A 16,384-nucleotide genomic window follows, 5' to 3' on the forward strand; every position below is an offset into this window, starting at 1 on the left:
GCAGTTTCTTCAAAGACCTCTGACAAATGCCGTTTCCTGACATATCTAACATTCCACTTAATTACCCTATTAATCCTAAATGGGTGGCCAGATGTTAAGGCATGATAATGCACTAATTCATTTATGTTTCTCTTTTGCCTGGGTTTTGTGTTTGTTTTAAGAAAATGATTCACTGAGGCATGTACGTGTATTTTCTGCCTCTCCTCTTCTGAACTGTACTGTGCCGCCTTCCTTCCTCTGCAAAGAACAGTCAGTCCTCCAGCTGATTTCCCCTGGCCTGGGCTCAATCCCAGCCTCTCTCCCATTTTACTTGCTTTGTCTCTTTCCTGCCCTCACTGATCCCCACGCTGCCTGCTGCAGAGCGTTTCCTTTTGCTGCTCAGTGCACATTTTCAAACAAGGTGAGAGCAGCCACTCAAAGCTGTTATCTTCAAGGGATAGTCCCCAGAGTAAAGCATGTGTGTCAATGGATCTTAGAGCATTTTCAGTATGGAAAGACTAGTCAACGTGGCAGGAACCCTGGTGGTGCAGTGGTTAAGTGCTCAGCTGCTAACTGAAAGGTCAGCTGTTGGAACCCACCGGCAGCTCCACCAGAGAAATGACCTGGTGGTCTGCTTCTGTAGAGATTACAGCCTAGGAAACCCTATGGGGCAGTGCTACTCTGTCCTATAGGGTCACTATGAGCCAGAATCAATTCATCAGCACACAACAACAACATCCACATGGGAGGGGCCCCTGGGTAGCACAAACGTTCAAGTGCTCATTGGCTAGCTGTAAGTTTGGTGGTTCAAACCCACCGAGAGGTACCTCGGGAGATAGGACTGGCAATGTGCTTCCAAAAGGTTTTTGGAAAACCCTATGGAGCACAGTTCCACTCTGCACACATGGGGTCTCTATGAGTCAGAATCGACTCGATGGCGACTAACACCAACATCAGCGTGGCCAGCCGTGTGAGTAACAATGGATTAGTCACGCACACTGCGCGTATTTCTGGAGCGTCTGCTACGCCGGCACTGATGATTCTCGTTTCCATAGGTAACAGGTCAGGGGTTCCATGTTGGAGAGGAGAGCTGACTGTGGATGGCCTTGCATTAGAAGGCTGAGGTCATACAATGGGAAGGATTCCGAATCTGAAGCTGGGTTTTTGGTCTCAGCTCCAGCTAGAATTATCTGCCTGATATTAGGCAAGTCTCTTTCCCACAAGAAATATCCATTCCCACATCTGCAAAATGACGATGTTGGATCATGGGATCTCTATGGCCCTTCCCAAGTTGATCGTTGGGTACCCTGTGAAGCATGGGTCAAATGCGATAGTCACCTGACAGCCCTTTTGGGGACTATTGTAGAAAAGACTAAAAAAAAGATCAGGGCTCTAGAAGATTCCTGAGACCAGGCATAGAGATGGATGATGGATGCTAGAAAACAAAGGTCCTGGTGTCTGTTACTCTAAGGAGTTCAGCCTCTTAATTTTCCTTTAAGGAGCCCTGGTGGCATAACAGTTAAGTGTTCAGCTGCTAATCAAAAGGTCGGCAGTTCGAACCCATCAGCAGCTCTGCGGGAGAGAAGACCTGGCAGACTGCTCCCGTAAAGATTAAAACCATCGCTGTCGAGTCAATTCTGGCTCATCGCAACCCGATAAGACAGAGTAGAGCTGCCCCATAGGGTTTCCAAGTCTGTTAATCTTTACGGAAGCAGATCACCAGGTGTTTTCTGCCAAGGAGCTGCTGAGGGGTTTGAACCACCAATCTTTCAGTTAGCGGCTGAGCGATTACTTCATCACCAGGGCTCCTTTGTAAAGATTACAGCCTAGGAAGCCCTACGGGGCAGTTGTACTCTGTCCTGTAGGTCACTGTGCGTCGGAATCCACTTGAGGCACACACCACCACCATTTTTCCTTTAGTTGAACAGATTATCCTGTACCTGTTGGTAGGTATTGGGGGGATTATGTTCTCTTTCTGTTCTTTCAGGCAGAAGCTGTGCAGGAGGGGGAGGACACCACAGTGCACGACGATGACCTTTCTAGTTCCATCAACGAGCTCCCAGCAACTTTTGAATGCAGTGACAGCCTTAGCCTGGACATGACTGAGGCAGAAGAGAAAGGCGACCGAGCACTGGATCAGTTCACACTTGCAAGGTGATGGTGGAAATGCGTGGAGCCATTACACATGGCACGTTCTGTCGCTTTTACCCTCACACCTGCACTGCTGGGACTGTCTAATAAAGGGGTCCAAGCTGATACATGACTTGGTGGGCTCTCAGCTGGGCTGGAATCGTCCAACCCCAGTGTGGGGCACCATATGGAACCAGGAAAAGATACTCATATAGGAGCTCAGGAAGCCATACTGTTGTTGTTTGTTGTCCTTGAGTTGGCACCAACTCGTGGTGACCTTTTGTATGTAACAGAACAAACCTCGCCCTGTCCTGCACCATCTTCACGATCATTGGTGTGTTTGAGTCCACTGTGGTGGCTGTCGTATTAGTCCGTCTCATGGAGGGCCTTCCTCATTTTCGTTGACCCTCTACTTAACTAAACAAGTCATCTTTTCTGATGACGTGTCCAAAGTACACGAGTCAAAGTTGAGCCATGGAGCAGCATAAAAAGCCAAAGAGGGATCTGGGGACATGGCCCAGGCCTTGTAAGCCTGGAAGATAGCAAAATTTGGCAAGCCATGGAAATGAGGAGTTGTTTACATTTTGAGTTGAAAGACCAGAACAAAAGACGCTTTATAAACCAAATACCAACTCTTTCTTAAGTAGGTGGCTTTTAGCCTGATGGCTGATATTTCTGAGACTAGTCTGATACAGTCAGAGAATATGAATAGAAAGAATATATAGCCACTGCCATCGAGTTGTTTCCAACTCATTTATATAAAAATATATAAAGATGAATAAACAAAAACACCATAAAAATTCCGTTGCCACCAAGTCAATGCCAGCTCATTGCGACCTTATAGGACAGAGTAGAACTGCCCCATAGGATTCCCAAGGCTGTAGATCTTTACGGAAGCAGACTGCCACTTCTGCGGGGCAGCTTTCAGTTCAGTTAGCAGCCAAACGCATAACCACTGTGCCACCAAGGCTCCTCAAAAACCCCGCAGGTCAGACTAACGCAGTACCCAGGAGAAATCACAAATAACGGTGCTGCAGCTTTACTGGAGAAGAAAGTCGAGATCCTAAAAATCACTGTTCTGAAAGCTGCAGGTAAGAGCTAAGTAAGAGCTTCTGACGTGGCTAGACAAAAGCCTTCTGACGTGGTGAGCAGTATCTCTCCATCCAAGAAAAAGGAGGTTAGGGCAATACAGAGAAAAGAATCTGACTTTCCACTTTTTATTCATGATCTCTCTTTGCTTCCCACCTCTCTGCCTCTCACCCTACCTGTCTTCTCTCTTGTTGCCTTCTCTCCTACCTTCACTCTTTTCTTCCGGGCATTTACGAATAGTGTTGCTGTTGGGTGCCGTAGACCCCATGTGACAGAGTAGAACTACCCCGTAGGGTTTCCTAGGCTGTCATCTTTAGGGGAGCAGATCGCCAGGTCTTTCTTCCACGGAGCTGCTGTGTGGGTTTGAACTGCCAACCTCTCAGTTAGCCATTGCACCACCAGGGTTCCTTGTTTATGCACATGCATTCATTAGTACTCTCCCTCCGTGAAGGAAAAATTAGAAGATTCTTAATTTTCATTTTTTATAATGAAGAGTAGGAAGAGGAATGAAAGTGCCAAGGCATAGGGCCTGACGTGTTTGTCATCAGAAACCTCATCTAGGAAAGCACAAGACAGTTGCTGAAGGCTAGAAGACATGCCAGAGTCCCTCGGTGGTACACACGGTTAATGCACTTGGCTGCTAGCCAAAAGGTTGCAGGTTCGAGTCCAGCCAGAGGCACCTTGGAAGAAAGACCTGGCAATCTACTTCCAAAAAGTCAGCCATTGGAGACAGTGCTAATCTGACATGGGTTCACAGTGAGCTGGAATGAACCCGATGGCAACTGGTTTTTAAAAGAGATACAGAATCTATATAGAGGAAGTCAGAAATGGAGGAATCACAGAAATCCTAGCGTCATAAAAGAATCTTGGAGACCTTTGAATGAAAGCCAAGTCCCCAAAGCAGATAAGACCTCATGCTGCTGGCTGCAGGTTAGAATGTATTGAACACGAGGAAGGACAACAAGGCCATCCCCTCTTGACACAGTTGTTTTCCTTTTTTCCAGCTTTGGAGAAGGGGACAGGGGTGTCTCCCCACCTCCCTCGCCCTTTTTCTCGGCCATCCTTGCTGCCTTCCAGCCCACGGCCTGTGACGACGCAGAGGAAGCCTGGCGTAGCCACATCAACCAGCTCATGTGTGACTCGGATGGCTCCTGTGCTGTGTACACGTTTCATGTGTTCTCCTCTTTGTTTAAGGTATGGCGCCCACGCAATGTTCGGGGACTCAGTCTCTTAGCGGAGCCAGGGAGCTTCTGATTTAAGCAGGGGGTGCCGTTTTGGTCTGGACTTGTACTGTTTTCTCCCCCCACGTGTTGTTGGTTGCTGTCGAGTCGGCTCCTACTCATGACAACCCGTGTACAACAGAAGGAACCATTGCCGGTTCCTGGACCACCCCCGTGACGGCTGGTACACTCAAGTCATTATTGCAACCACTGTGCCAGTTCATCTCAGCGAGGCCCTCTGGTTCCACAGGCCTCCACGTCACCAGACAGCTGTTGGTCTTTCCTGATGATATGTCCAGAGCAATATTGTGTTGTGTCCCACAGGGCTTTCACTGGCTAATTTTCAGAAAAAGATCACCAGGCCTTTTTTCTTAGTCTGTCTTAGTCTGGAAGCTTCACTGAAACCTGTCCACCCAGGGTGACCCTGCTAGTATTTCAAATACCGGAGGCACAGCTACCAGCATCTCAGCCACACACAAGCCACCGCAATACAGCAGACTGGCAGACCGCGGTATCGTGAGCCACCGCAATACAGCAGACTGGCAGACCGCGGTATCGTGAGCCACAGCAGTACAGCAGACTGGCAGACCGCGGTATCGTGAGCCACAGCAGTACAGCAGACTGGCAGACCGCGGTATCGTGAGCCACCGCAGTACAGCAGACTGGCAGACCGCGGTATCGTGAGCCACCGCAATACAGCAGACTGGCAGACCGCGGTATCGTGAGCCACAGCAGTACAGCAGACTGGCAGACCGCGGTATCGTGAGCCACAGCAGTACAGCAGACTGGCAGACCGCGGTATCGTGAGCCACCGCAGTACAGCAGACTGGCAGACCGCGGTATCGTGAGCCACCGCAATACAGCAGACTGGCAGACCGCGGTATCGTGAGCCACCGCAATACAGCAGACTGGCAGACCGCGGTATCGTGAGCCACAGCAGTACAGCAGACTGGCAGACCACGGTATCGTGAGCCACCGCAATACAGCAGACTGGCAGACCGCGGTATCGTGAGCCACCGCAATACAGCAGACTGGCAGACCGCGGTATCGTGAGCCACCGCAATATAGCAGACTGGCAGACCGTGGTATCGTGAGTCAGGGACAGCGATTTGAGTGGACTGAAGGGAAGGGTCTTCTCATCACCAGCAGGGTCAGCGTGGCAGAAGAGAGAGGCAGGAAAATATGGAAACATGTAAAAATGGAAATTAAGTCCATATTAATCAGGTGTTAAGAGGCCCTGATTATTAAGAGACGAGGATACCCCATCAGTACCCAGTACCCAGTGTCACTGAATTATACATGTGGAAATTGCTGAAATGGTGTATCGTGGGCTGTGTGTACTTTCACCAAAGTAAAAACAAAACAAAGCCCTGTGGAGCAGTTCTACTTCATAACACACGGGATCGCCATGAATTGGAATCAACTTGTCGGCAACAAATATGTGTGTGTGTGTATATATGTGTGTATATATATATACACACACACACACATACACGGGTAAAATGGAAAGTTACCTTCTATTTGTTGAAACTTTTTAAACATATAGCAATGTTAAATTTTATTAAATGTTTTTATTGTCTCAATGGAAATTAGATATTTTTCTGTTAATGTAAATTACATTGATTATCAACTATTAAACCAAATTTGCAGTATTGTTTAAATGTATATACATAAAGAAGTACTGTTTCCAAGTACTTAAAACTTAAAACATCATTTCACAGAAAATAGTGAATATTGCCTATCAGTACTGTGCTACTTTAAAAAAAAAAAATCACCCATATGAGACCAAATGGTCAACAATGACTTTAAAACAAAGATGAGAATGTTAGGGGGCAGGGAAACTAGATTAATGGAAACAGAACAACCAAAATGGAAATAGTGAGAATGTTCACGCAGTGTGAAGCATGTAACCAATGTCACTGAACAACTTGTATAGAAATTGTTGAATGGGAACCTAAACTGCCACGTAAACCTTCACCAAAAACAAAATAAAATATTATTTATAAAAAAATCATTGCAACATTTCAGTAGCCGGAGTCGCTTGACTGAATTCTGCTCTGTGATGCACAGTGTGGGGTACAATTCTGGGCGTTGTAGAGTTCTTTTTATGATAGGAGAAAAATGCCTTCTATTTCGTAGCCTTTAGGAATCAGGCCAACCTCACAACCGTAAATCTCTGAGGTTACCTATTAATCCGTTATCCCTACAGAGTAGGGGAGCAGACAAACCTGTAATCCTCTGCATTAAATAATTTCAAATTCAGGGAGCCAGAGTTTTAGTTTATATGAGGGCAAACCCTGCTTTTGAGCCTCAGGCCCTTTGTACATTTTGGGAGCGTTCTATACCAGTAGTGCTGTTGGCTACGGTTTCTCACTTGGAGTCTTATTTGGGCTGCGGTCCCTCAACGTCTTCACTTTACTTTTAGTGAAAACTCTTAGAAAGTCGAATAGACAAAGTAAGGCCATGCCTGGGATTACCTGGGGGTGGGAGGGAGCATTAGGCTTATGACAGAAAATAACCAACTGCTAAAAGGGTTCCAGAAATGCTTTAACATTAAGCCAGTGTCTTAGTTCCCTAGTGCTGCTGTAATAGAAATACCACAAGTGGGGGGCTTTAACAAAGAGAGATTTATTTTCTCACAGTTTACCCCTTAACCCATTGCCATTGAATCGATTCCAACTCATAGCAACCCCATAGGACAGAGTAGAACTGCCCCACAGGGTTTCCAAGGAGCAGCTGGTGGATTTGAACTGCCAACCTCTTGATTAGCAGCCACAGCTCTTAACCACTGGGAAGTCCGAATTCATGGCACCTGCTCAAGGGGAAGGCTTTCTGTCTGTCAGCTCTGGGGGAGGCCCTTGTCTCTTTTCAGCTTCCGTTTGTCGCTTTCTTGACAGGTATCTTCCCCCTCTGTCTATGCTTCCTTCTCTCTGCCTAACCTGCTCTTTTTCTATCTCAAAGGTATTGATGGGTTTAAAACACACCCTACACTGATATGGCCTCCTTAACATAACAAGAAAGCCCTGTTCCCAAATGGGATTCTATCCACAATATACCAAACTGACCCATTGCTGTTGAGTTGATTCCAACTCATAGCAACCCCAGAGGACAGAGTAGAACTGCCCCATAGTGTTTCCAAGGAGCGGCTGGTGGTTTCGAACTGCCGGCCTTTTGGTTAGCAGCCAAACTCCTAACCACTATGCTACCAGGGCTCTATCCACAAGTATAGGGGTTTAGAATTTAAAATATGTGTTTTTGGAAGACACAATTCAATCCATAACAGTCAAGTTAGGCTCCTCTCAGCCCCCTTAGGACGGGCTCCTCTCGGCCCTGCCGTCTGTTGTCACCAACTCAGCTGCTGGGCCCCTTCCAGGCCTCACTCTGTCTTCAATGTTACAGCCCTTGATCCCTATTGCAGCTCTTTTAGGTGGTTCCTAGCCTCCTGTCTCTCTCTCTGCTTCTCTCTTTTCTCTTCTCGCTTCATTCTGCTTCTTCTGCTGCTTCTCTTCTTGCGTCTTCCTGTCTGAAAAACGTCGGTGGGGTTGGCTGCATAGATACACAACTCCTTGCCAATTTCAAAGCACGGCCCCTCCCAACAAGGCCACAGACTGACCAATCCCTCTCAGTAGGTCATAGATACTTCATTTGCATAGTAGGCTACAACTCACCTCATTTACAAGGTCTATTGACCAATCCCAGCAAGGTGCATGCTAATCACAGAGCAGGCTGCGGCCCAGAACCAGACAAAAAGTATCCAACCAAGTTGTTTACAGTGTACCCAGGAAATGTAACAAGCCCTCTGGGGTAGAAAACTAGGGCAAAGGTAGCTCCTCAAGGCTCAGAGGGAAAATCTCTCAAGCATTTTCTAGAAAACCAAGGCAAAAGGCACATAGAGGAACACATTTCACCAGTCTCCAGCCCTAACCCTGTGTCCTCCCTGGAAACTCTCTGGCCACTTGGAGAGTCGTACTCAGGCTGCGGGAGAGGAGTCAAGGAGACCAAAGATTAACCTCCTGAGTGATCACACTGTGGCTCACGGAGAGAAACGCCTTCAAAAATCACAGCGGCAGCTTTTGTGCAGAGAGCACTTTCCCCTGAGAGGGACCGAGGGGACCCTGGGCTGGCGAAAGTTCACTTCTGAGATGCTTCTTTCACCCTCAGCAAGGAATCGTGCTCAGTTCTCACAGCCCAGCATCCGGACGGCACAGCAGCTGTGGACGGAGGAAGACAGCAGTGCCACTTAAGATGCAGCCTGAGCTGGGAGGCCGGGCTGGGCAGGGTTCCCCAGGGAGGCATTTGGATGTGGGATTTTTTTTCCATCATTGTATTAGATCAGTCCCCCGGGGAGCTGATCTGCAGTGATAACAACAGCACAAATGTATGCCTCCTCTGTTTATGTTTAACAGTATATTTAGCCCTGAGAGCTTTCTCAGCCCCCATCAAATGCCGTGTGATTGAGAACAATGCTGGGAGTAAACTAGATATTAATAATAGTTACTGGAGCTCATTGTTTTTGTCAGGGGTGCCACGTCCATTCAGTGGGGAAAGAATAGTCTCTTTGTGACTACAAGGACCCTAGAGGTCATGGTCCCCAGACCTTCTGTTAGCCCAAGACAGGAACCATTCCCAAAGCCAACTCTTCAGACAGGGATTGGACTGGACTATAAGATCAAAAATGATACTGGTGAAGAGTGGCTTCTTGGATCAAGTAGACACATGAGACTATGTGGGCAGCTCCTGTCTGGAGGGGAGATGAGAGGGCAGAGGGGGTCAAGAAGCTGGCCGAATGGAAAGAAAATAGAGAGTGGAGAGAAGGAGCGTGCTGTCTCCTTAGGCGGAGAGCAGCTGGGAGTATATAGCAACATGTGTATAAATTTCTGCATGAGAGACTGACTTGATTTATAAACTTTCACTTAAAGCACAATAAAAATTAAAAAAACAAAAAAAAGAATGGTCTCTTTGATAAATGGTGCTGGGACAACTGGATCTCCCCAGGCGAAAGGATGAAGCTGGACCCTTACTTCACCCCATTTGTGAAAATTGACTGAAAATGGATCATGACCTCTATATAAGAAGTAAAGAATATAAGAACTGAAACCCTAAAGCTCTTGGAAGAAAACGTCAGGATGAAACCTCGAGACCTTGTTTTTAACAATGGATTCTTAGACATGACACCAAAAACATAGGCAGCAAAAGAAGAAATAGGTAAATTAGACTTCGTCAAAATTAAAACCTTTTGTACATCAAAGGACTTTATCGACAAGTGAAGAGAACCTACAGAACAGGAGAAAATATTTGGGAGCCATATATCCTGGATATATAAAAAACAAAGAACTCATACCACTCAACAACAAAAAAACAAACAACTCAATCAAAACGTGGGCAAAAGACCTGAATAGACACATCTGCAAAGACGAAATACGAATGACCAATAAGCACAAGAGAAGATGCTGAACATCACTAGTCTTCAGGGAAATGAAAACCACAAGGAGATACCACTTCACACCCACTAGGATGATTATTCTCGGAAAAACAAAAAATAACAAGTGTTGGCAAGGATGCGGAGAAATTAGAACCCGAGTCCATTGGTGGTGGGAATGTAAAATGGTAACATCACTATGGAAAAGTCTGGCAGTTCTTCAAGAAGTTCAGCATAGAATTACACGTGACCCAGCAATACCACTCGCAGGTATGTGTCCAAGTGACCTGAAGGGACTTATGCAAATACTGTACACCCACCTTCACTGCAGCGTGATAAACAATAGCCAAAAGGTGTAAACAACCCAAGTGTCCGTCAACAGATGAGTGGATAAACAAAATGTAGCCCATAGATGCAATGGAATATCCTTCAGCTATAAAGAGAAATGAAATTCTGATACATGCTATGACATGGACAAACCTTGAAATCATTATACACAGTGAAATAAGTCAGACACAAGACAACAAATATTATCTGATCCCACTTACATGAAATATCTAAATTAGGTAAATACATAGAGACAAAAGTTTACTAGTGGTTAGCAGGGGCCCTGGTGGCAGAAATGGTTAAGTGCTTAGCCGCTAACCAAAAGGTTGGCAGTTTGAACCTACCCAGTGTCTCCAGGGGAGAAAAAGCTGACAGTTTGCTCCTGTGAAGATTACTGCCTAGAAAACCGTATGGGGCAGTTCTACTCTGTCACACAGGGTCACTAGGAATTGGAACCAGTCCAAGAGCACCTAGCCACAACAAATACTGCCTGCCTTTATATGGCCTGTCACTGGCACAACCAGCTTTCTCAGTACAATGTGTTACAAACCCAGGTTTCACCTTATCTTTCTGTAAGATGGGGAGAACCCCAAACTATTTGGGGGACACGAATCCTAGTCTCGGTTATGCCACCCAACAAGGTATGTGATGCTTGACATGGCATTTCATCCCTCTGGTTCCTTTCAGCTCTAACATTCTGTCATTTTGTGTATTTTTTTCAATTGCACATGCAACTAACAACACCATAGAGATGTACGTATATTGTTCATTCTACCACAATTCTCAGATGCATTAAATAAAACATAAGTAACATGCGACATGGTGGGCTTTTTTCTAATGTGACTTATAAAGAACCGGCAGGTGTTTGGGGGGCATGTTAATTTCCCCCATAAATGGGTACATAGTATTTCTTATGGATTTGGTTCTATTACTCAGAAGGTATAATGTCTCTTTGGGAAAAGCCAACGCCAAGAATTGGAATTATTTTTTATTAAATACTTTGCGCATTTTGTTAACAGTCTGGTGCGCTGGAAAGTTTAGGGGCAAAACTGTCCTCATTTGGGCACTTGAGATAGGCACAGTGAATCTGATTCTTCCTAATTATGATTTGTTTCTCAGGCAGTGTGGAAGGGACAGTAACTTATAGATTCATGGGAGAAATGTGGACTTGGGATCAGCGTCACCCTTCCCCTACACTCACTAACTACGTGACCTTAACGAAGGAGTCATTTAACCTGTCTTCATTTATTTAGGTGAAAATACACACAATAAAACATGCACCTGTTCAACAATTTCTCCATGTACAGTTCGTCGACAGTGGTTGCAGTCTTCGCGTTGTGTCCCCTTCTCCCTGTCTCTGCCCCTGTTATTTCACTTTCTTCCCCTTAAAGTTCTCATCTGTGCTTTAGAGTTACTTCTGTCATTTCAATCTCGTAGAGGTAATTCTTCAATAGGGTGCAATGCAAGACAAACCTTCTTTATTGAGCTAAATTGTTTAAAGACGACCTCACGGGATAGTTTCGGCCCAAGGTTCAAACGTTGTTTGCAGGCAATAGGTTTGGGGGTCCCTCAAATCTTAATGTGTCCGGTTAGTCTGGTTTCCGATAAGAATTTGAAGTTCCATTCTTCAAGTTTCCTCCTTTTGATCAAGATCCATCTATTGAGTCGCTGATCAGAACATTCGTGGAAAAGGAGACAGTAGTTCATGGAGGCAGTCAGACCTGCAGACCATTTCCTTCTCCAATTCTTGGCTCCGCTTCTTCCTCTGGTGCTCCAGGCGCATTTAACTTCTCTTAACCTGGGTTTCTTCTTCGTGATGTGAGGATTAATGAGTTGACATATGTAAAGCTGTAGAAGGAAATCTGGTACATTGTAGACTCCCGATCAGACACGTTCTGAGAAGAAGATACTATTACAGGTCCCAGGTAACATAAAAGGAGCCCTGATGGTGCAGTTGTTAAGCCCTTGGCAGCTAACTGAAACATTGTCCGTTCAAAGCCACCTGTCGTTCTGCAGGCGAAAGACCTGGAGATCTGCTCCCGTGAAGATTACAGCCTAGGAAACCCTGTGGGGCAGTTCTATTCTGTCACATGGGATTGCTGTAAGTTGGAATTGACTCGACGGCACCTAACAACAAGTAGCATTTATTATATTATTCTTAAAAAAAAAAAAAACCTCTTGCCATCGAGTCGATTCTGATTCATAGCACCCCTACGGGACAGAGTAGAACTGCCCCATAGGGCTTCCAATGAGCAGCTGTTGGATTTGAACTGCTGACCTCTTGGTTAGCACCCAAGCTCTTAACCAGTGTGCTACCAGGGCTCCAGATGGCACTCTTTCAGTGCCGTGTCTCTGAGAACACTCATCTTGGAAACCAAACAAGGGTGACATCTCTTCGCTTTTTCCTGCCACCCACATGGAATGATCTCAGGACCTTCTCAATGATCTGACAAACAGGCTAGAAGGACTCCAGCTGCTGAGCAGTGCTGACTATCAGCCAGAAAAAAACAGCATTTTTAAATGGATTCTATAACCTTGTGAAGAATGTAACCAATGTCACTGAACAACTTGTGTAGGAATTGTTGAATGGGAGCCTAAACTGGTGTGTAAGACTTCATCAAAAACACAATAAAATATTATTTAACAATAACAACAAAAAAATATTCTACAACCATCCACACGATTGGAAATGACATTTTAGGAACCAACTTTGTCCACACTGGGTGATTGTTCAGTTGATTTAAGACAAACATTCCCTTCATCCTCCTCTTCCTCCTACCCAGAGGACCTGTACCCTTTTGATGTTTTTATAAAGATTAGAAAATCTTTTTTTTCCTAATATGTAAATTAAAACTTGGTCTTTACATTGATCAAAGATTCTATAGCAGAATCCTGATCAAAAGGAGGGAAATATAGAACCTAATTCCAAATTCTCATGGAATCCAGACTTTCTGGAGCCATTAGGGCTGGATGACCCCCAAAACTATTGCTTTGAGGTAATCCTTAAATCTTAACACTTAAGCCAAAAATATCCCCCGAAGTCTTCTTCAAATGAAATAACAGTTCAACTTAATTGGTAAAAAAATGTCTGTCTTGAGCATTGTGCTGTTTTAAAGAACTATATGGGATCCGATTGGTAACAGCGACTTGAAAGGTTAGATAGGAAGCTCAGGGGCAGTGAGTTTATGTCGGTGGGGGAGGAAGAGTTCAGCAACGGAGGGTGAGAATGGTTTCGCCACTTGAAGACTGTAATCAGTGTCACTGAATTATACACGTAGAAACTGTTGAATTGGTGTATGTTCTGCTGTGTATATTTTCAACAACAACAAAAAAACAGATTCTATGAGCATCCACACATTCAGAAATGACATTTTAGAAACAATCTTTGTGCACAACTACATGAACTTTTATCACTCCGTCCTCCTCCTACTACCCAGAGGCCCCATGCCCATTTGATATTTTTACAAAGATTAGAAAGTTGGTTTTTCTCTACTATGTTAAGTTAAAACTTGGCCTTTACAAATGGTCTTTATTTTGCCTTCCAGAATATTCAGAAGAGGTTCTGCTTCCTAACCTGCGATGCAGCCAGTTACCTGGGAGATAACCTCCGTGGAATCGGATCCAAGTTTGTCAGCTCCTCCCAGATGCTCACCTCCTGTTCTGAGTGCCCCACTCTTTTTGTGGACGCTGAGACTGTGAGTATCCCCAGTCCTGCTCCAGCCATGGTAGCCCGTCCAGCCGATAGTGTGCAGTTTCCGAGTAATCTGGTTGGGTTGTGTTGTTTTAAACACGCCCCAGTGTTTGTGAGCAGCGCTGGGTTGTGATATGTCTCCTAAAGATTGTGATGTGACTCCTCCCAGTCTGCAGAGTAAATGTTGCACATCACAGCCCAGACCAAGGAAAAAGCCATTTCAGAGAAGCAGAAGAAAATTCCACCTCTGTACCCGCTCCACGTGCTTGGCACCTCTCTCTGGTGGCTTTGTCTTTGACAGCTGTGAACATTGTAGGAGAACCACTCAGTCAACCTGGCCAACCCCTACTCTCCCAGATTGGCCAGCTAGAGACACATGTCTCTACTTCCCCCAACCCCAAGTCCCAAATAGAATTACTGGTTGCCCTTTGGATTCGAAGGATGAATGATGAATTTTAAAAGGTGGAGAAAATAGTCTCTGGCTGACAGTTGAATCAGGGCGTTATGAGTCAGGACCTGTAACTCTGCAAGGCTGACTAGCTCTTAGAGAGCAGGACTTGTATGTTACCTTTTTCTACCCCACCTCCTCCATGCACATCACAGAACAGTATGTTTGCCGAGTGGTTGCCAAGGTTTGGAGGCACCGAGGACGTGCTTTCATTTTAAAAGTCTCTCAGAAGTCGGTCTTCTCAAGACCTTGATGGGTGGTTCCGGCTGCCTTGTAGCAAAGAATGCAACGTGAAAAATCATTCTATTTTAAATTATTTGAATTATAGCTTAAATTCAAAATCACTCTGAAGGCCTCTTTGGAGGTTGTCTGCCCACTACCGTATTTTTCCCAAATAACACACCCATGTAAATAATGCATGGAAATGATAAAATTACATAAACGGCTCTGGAATAGCTCACCCATGCATATACCAGGCATGTCTGGAGACACTTCCATAAGTGATTTTCACCCCCATTCACCTGTCCTCCCGTATTACAGGTAAATCATATTGTCCTGTTCATTTTATTTCATTCTGTTTCTTTTCTCTCATCTCTTGCTTATGTGTATAAAAATAGTCCAAAATTGTTACTTTTGATCATAATTGTATAATAAAGTTATAAACCATGGTCATGAAGTCATGGATCGAGTCTGGTTGTCCCCCGGTAATTAGAAAATAAACAATCGAAACTGTGCGTTTGTTTCTATTCACTTAATTTAAGTTGATAATTATGGCGCATTAGCTCAACAGTTGAATTTGAAAACCTTATCAGATGTTCTTAGGAAACCATTAGGTTCTGTTAGGTCTGCTTATTTCGGAGTTTGATTATATCTTCTTCGTGTCGGTTGAAGTCAGCAACATGTAAAAAGAACAGGCAAAGAACGCTTACAAAAATAACGTGTGGGGGGTCACACAGTTGGCAAAAAACATGTAACACATGCATTAATTGGGAAATAATACAGTACTTGAGTATTATTAGATAAAGATAATATAATAGAGTTCATACATAAAAGAGGTATCAGACCTTAATGTGGTCTTCTGTGGAATACTTGCGAAGGCTTACGTGTCTATACTGATAGGAGAAAAACCCGACACTTCCGTAGGATGCTTGTATTAGCAAGCGAGCAGTCCAGTTGCAGCTGACAGTAAAGCAAAACAACAGATTTCACAGCTTATTGAAAGGGATACGGCAGCCACCCCTTTACATCACTTTGAAATGTCCTTCTCATTTCCGTGTAGCCACGCCTTTGTGCTGGTGTCTCGCTAGAGGTTTTAACACAAATTATTTTCCTGTCTTTAGCTCCTTTCCTGTGGACTTCTGGACAAGCTCAAGTTCAGTGTCTTAGAATTGCAAGAATATTTGGATACCTACAACAGCAGAAAAGAGGCCACTCTCTCAGTAAGCTTTTGTGTTTCTATGCCTGTGCACGCGGTTAGAACCCAGTGAAGCCAGCCACTGAGGGTTCTGGGGAGATGTTGTGATTAACCTAAGACAAGACCTTTTGGGAACAGAAGAGAGACTTTCTCTTTTCCCCTGTTAGGGATTACAATTCCACTTTAATGGTGGGTGAACTGCCGTAGTATCACTTATATAAGTGCTATCTACCAAAAAAAAATTTTTTCAGCTTTCACTTTTTTTTCTTAATTTTTTTATATGAGCGAACGTATACACAGCCAAAGATACACCATTTGAACAATTTCTACATGTACGATTCAGTGACACTGGCTACATTCTTCAAGTTGTGCCACCATTCTCACTATCCTTTTCCACATTATTGTACCCTTATTACCTTAAACTCACTGCTCCCTAAGCTTCCTGTCCAGCCTTTGGAGTAGCTGTTGTCAGTCTGATTTCACCTAGATAATTCTTTAAAAGACCACAATGCTCAAGGTAGATACACTTTACTAATTAAGATAAGCTAACTATTTTTTGGTCAAGGAAGACTTCAGGGGATAGTTTTGGTTTAAAGTTTAAAGATTATTTCAGGGCAATAGTTTCTGGTTGCCTCCATGAACAATTGCCTTCTTTGCCATGAGACCA

At 44.7% G+C, this 16,384-nt stretch overlaps 1 protein-coding gene across 11 annotated transcripts in view; it reads left to right on the top strand.

Annotated features, from left to right (window-relative positions):
• The window catches only part of FRY (FRY microtubule binding protein), a 524,498-nt gene that overhangs the window by 485,948 nt on the left and 22,166 nt on the right, over positions 1–16,384 (top strand). For all 11 annotated transcript variants that reach the window (XM_049853229.1, XM_049853227.1, XM_049853221.1 and 8 more), the window contains 4 exons: positions 1,967–2,133; positions 4,203–4,392; positions 13,710–13,859; positions 15,644–15,742. In XM_049853229.1, coding sequence (XP_049709186.1) covers positions 1,967–2,133; positions 4,203–4,392; positions 13,710–13,859; positions 15,644–15,742 — 606 coding nt within the window. The remainder of the gene's footprint in view (positions 1–1,966; positions 2,134–4,202; positions 4,393–13,709; positions 13,860–15,643; positions 15,743–16,384) is intronic.

This window comes from Elephas maximus, chromosome 14 (assembly GCF_024166365.1).
Source record: "Elephas maximus indicus isolate mEleMax1 chromosome 14, mEleMax1 primary haplotype, whole genome shotgun sequence".
Classification (NCBI taxonomy): domain Eukaryota; kingdom Metazoa; phylum Chordata; class Mammalia; order Proboscidea; family Elephantidae; genus Elephas; species Elephas maximus.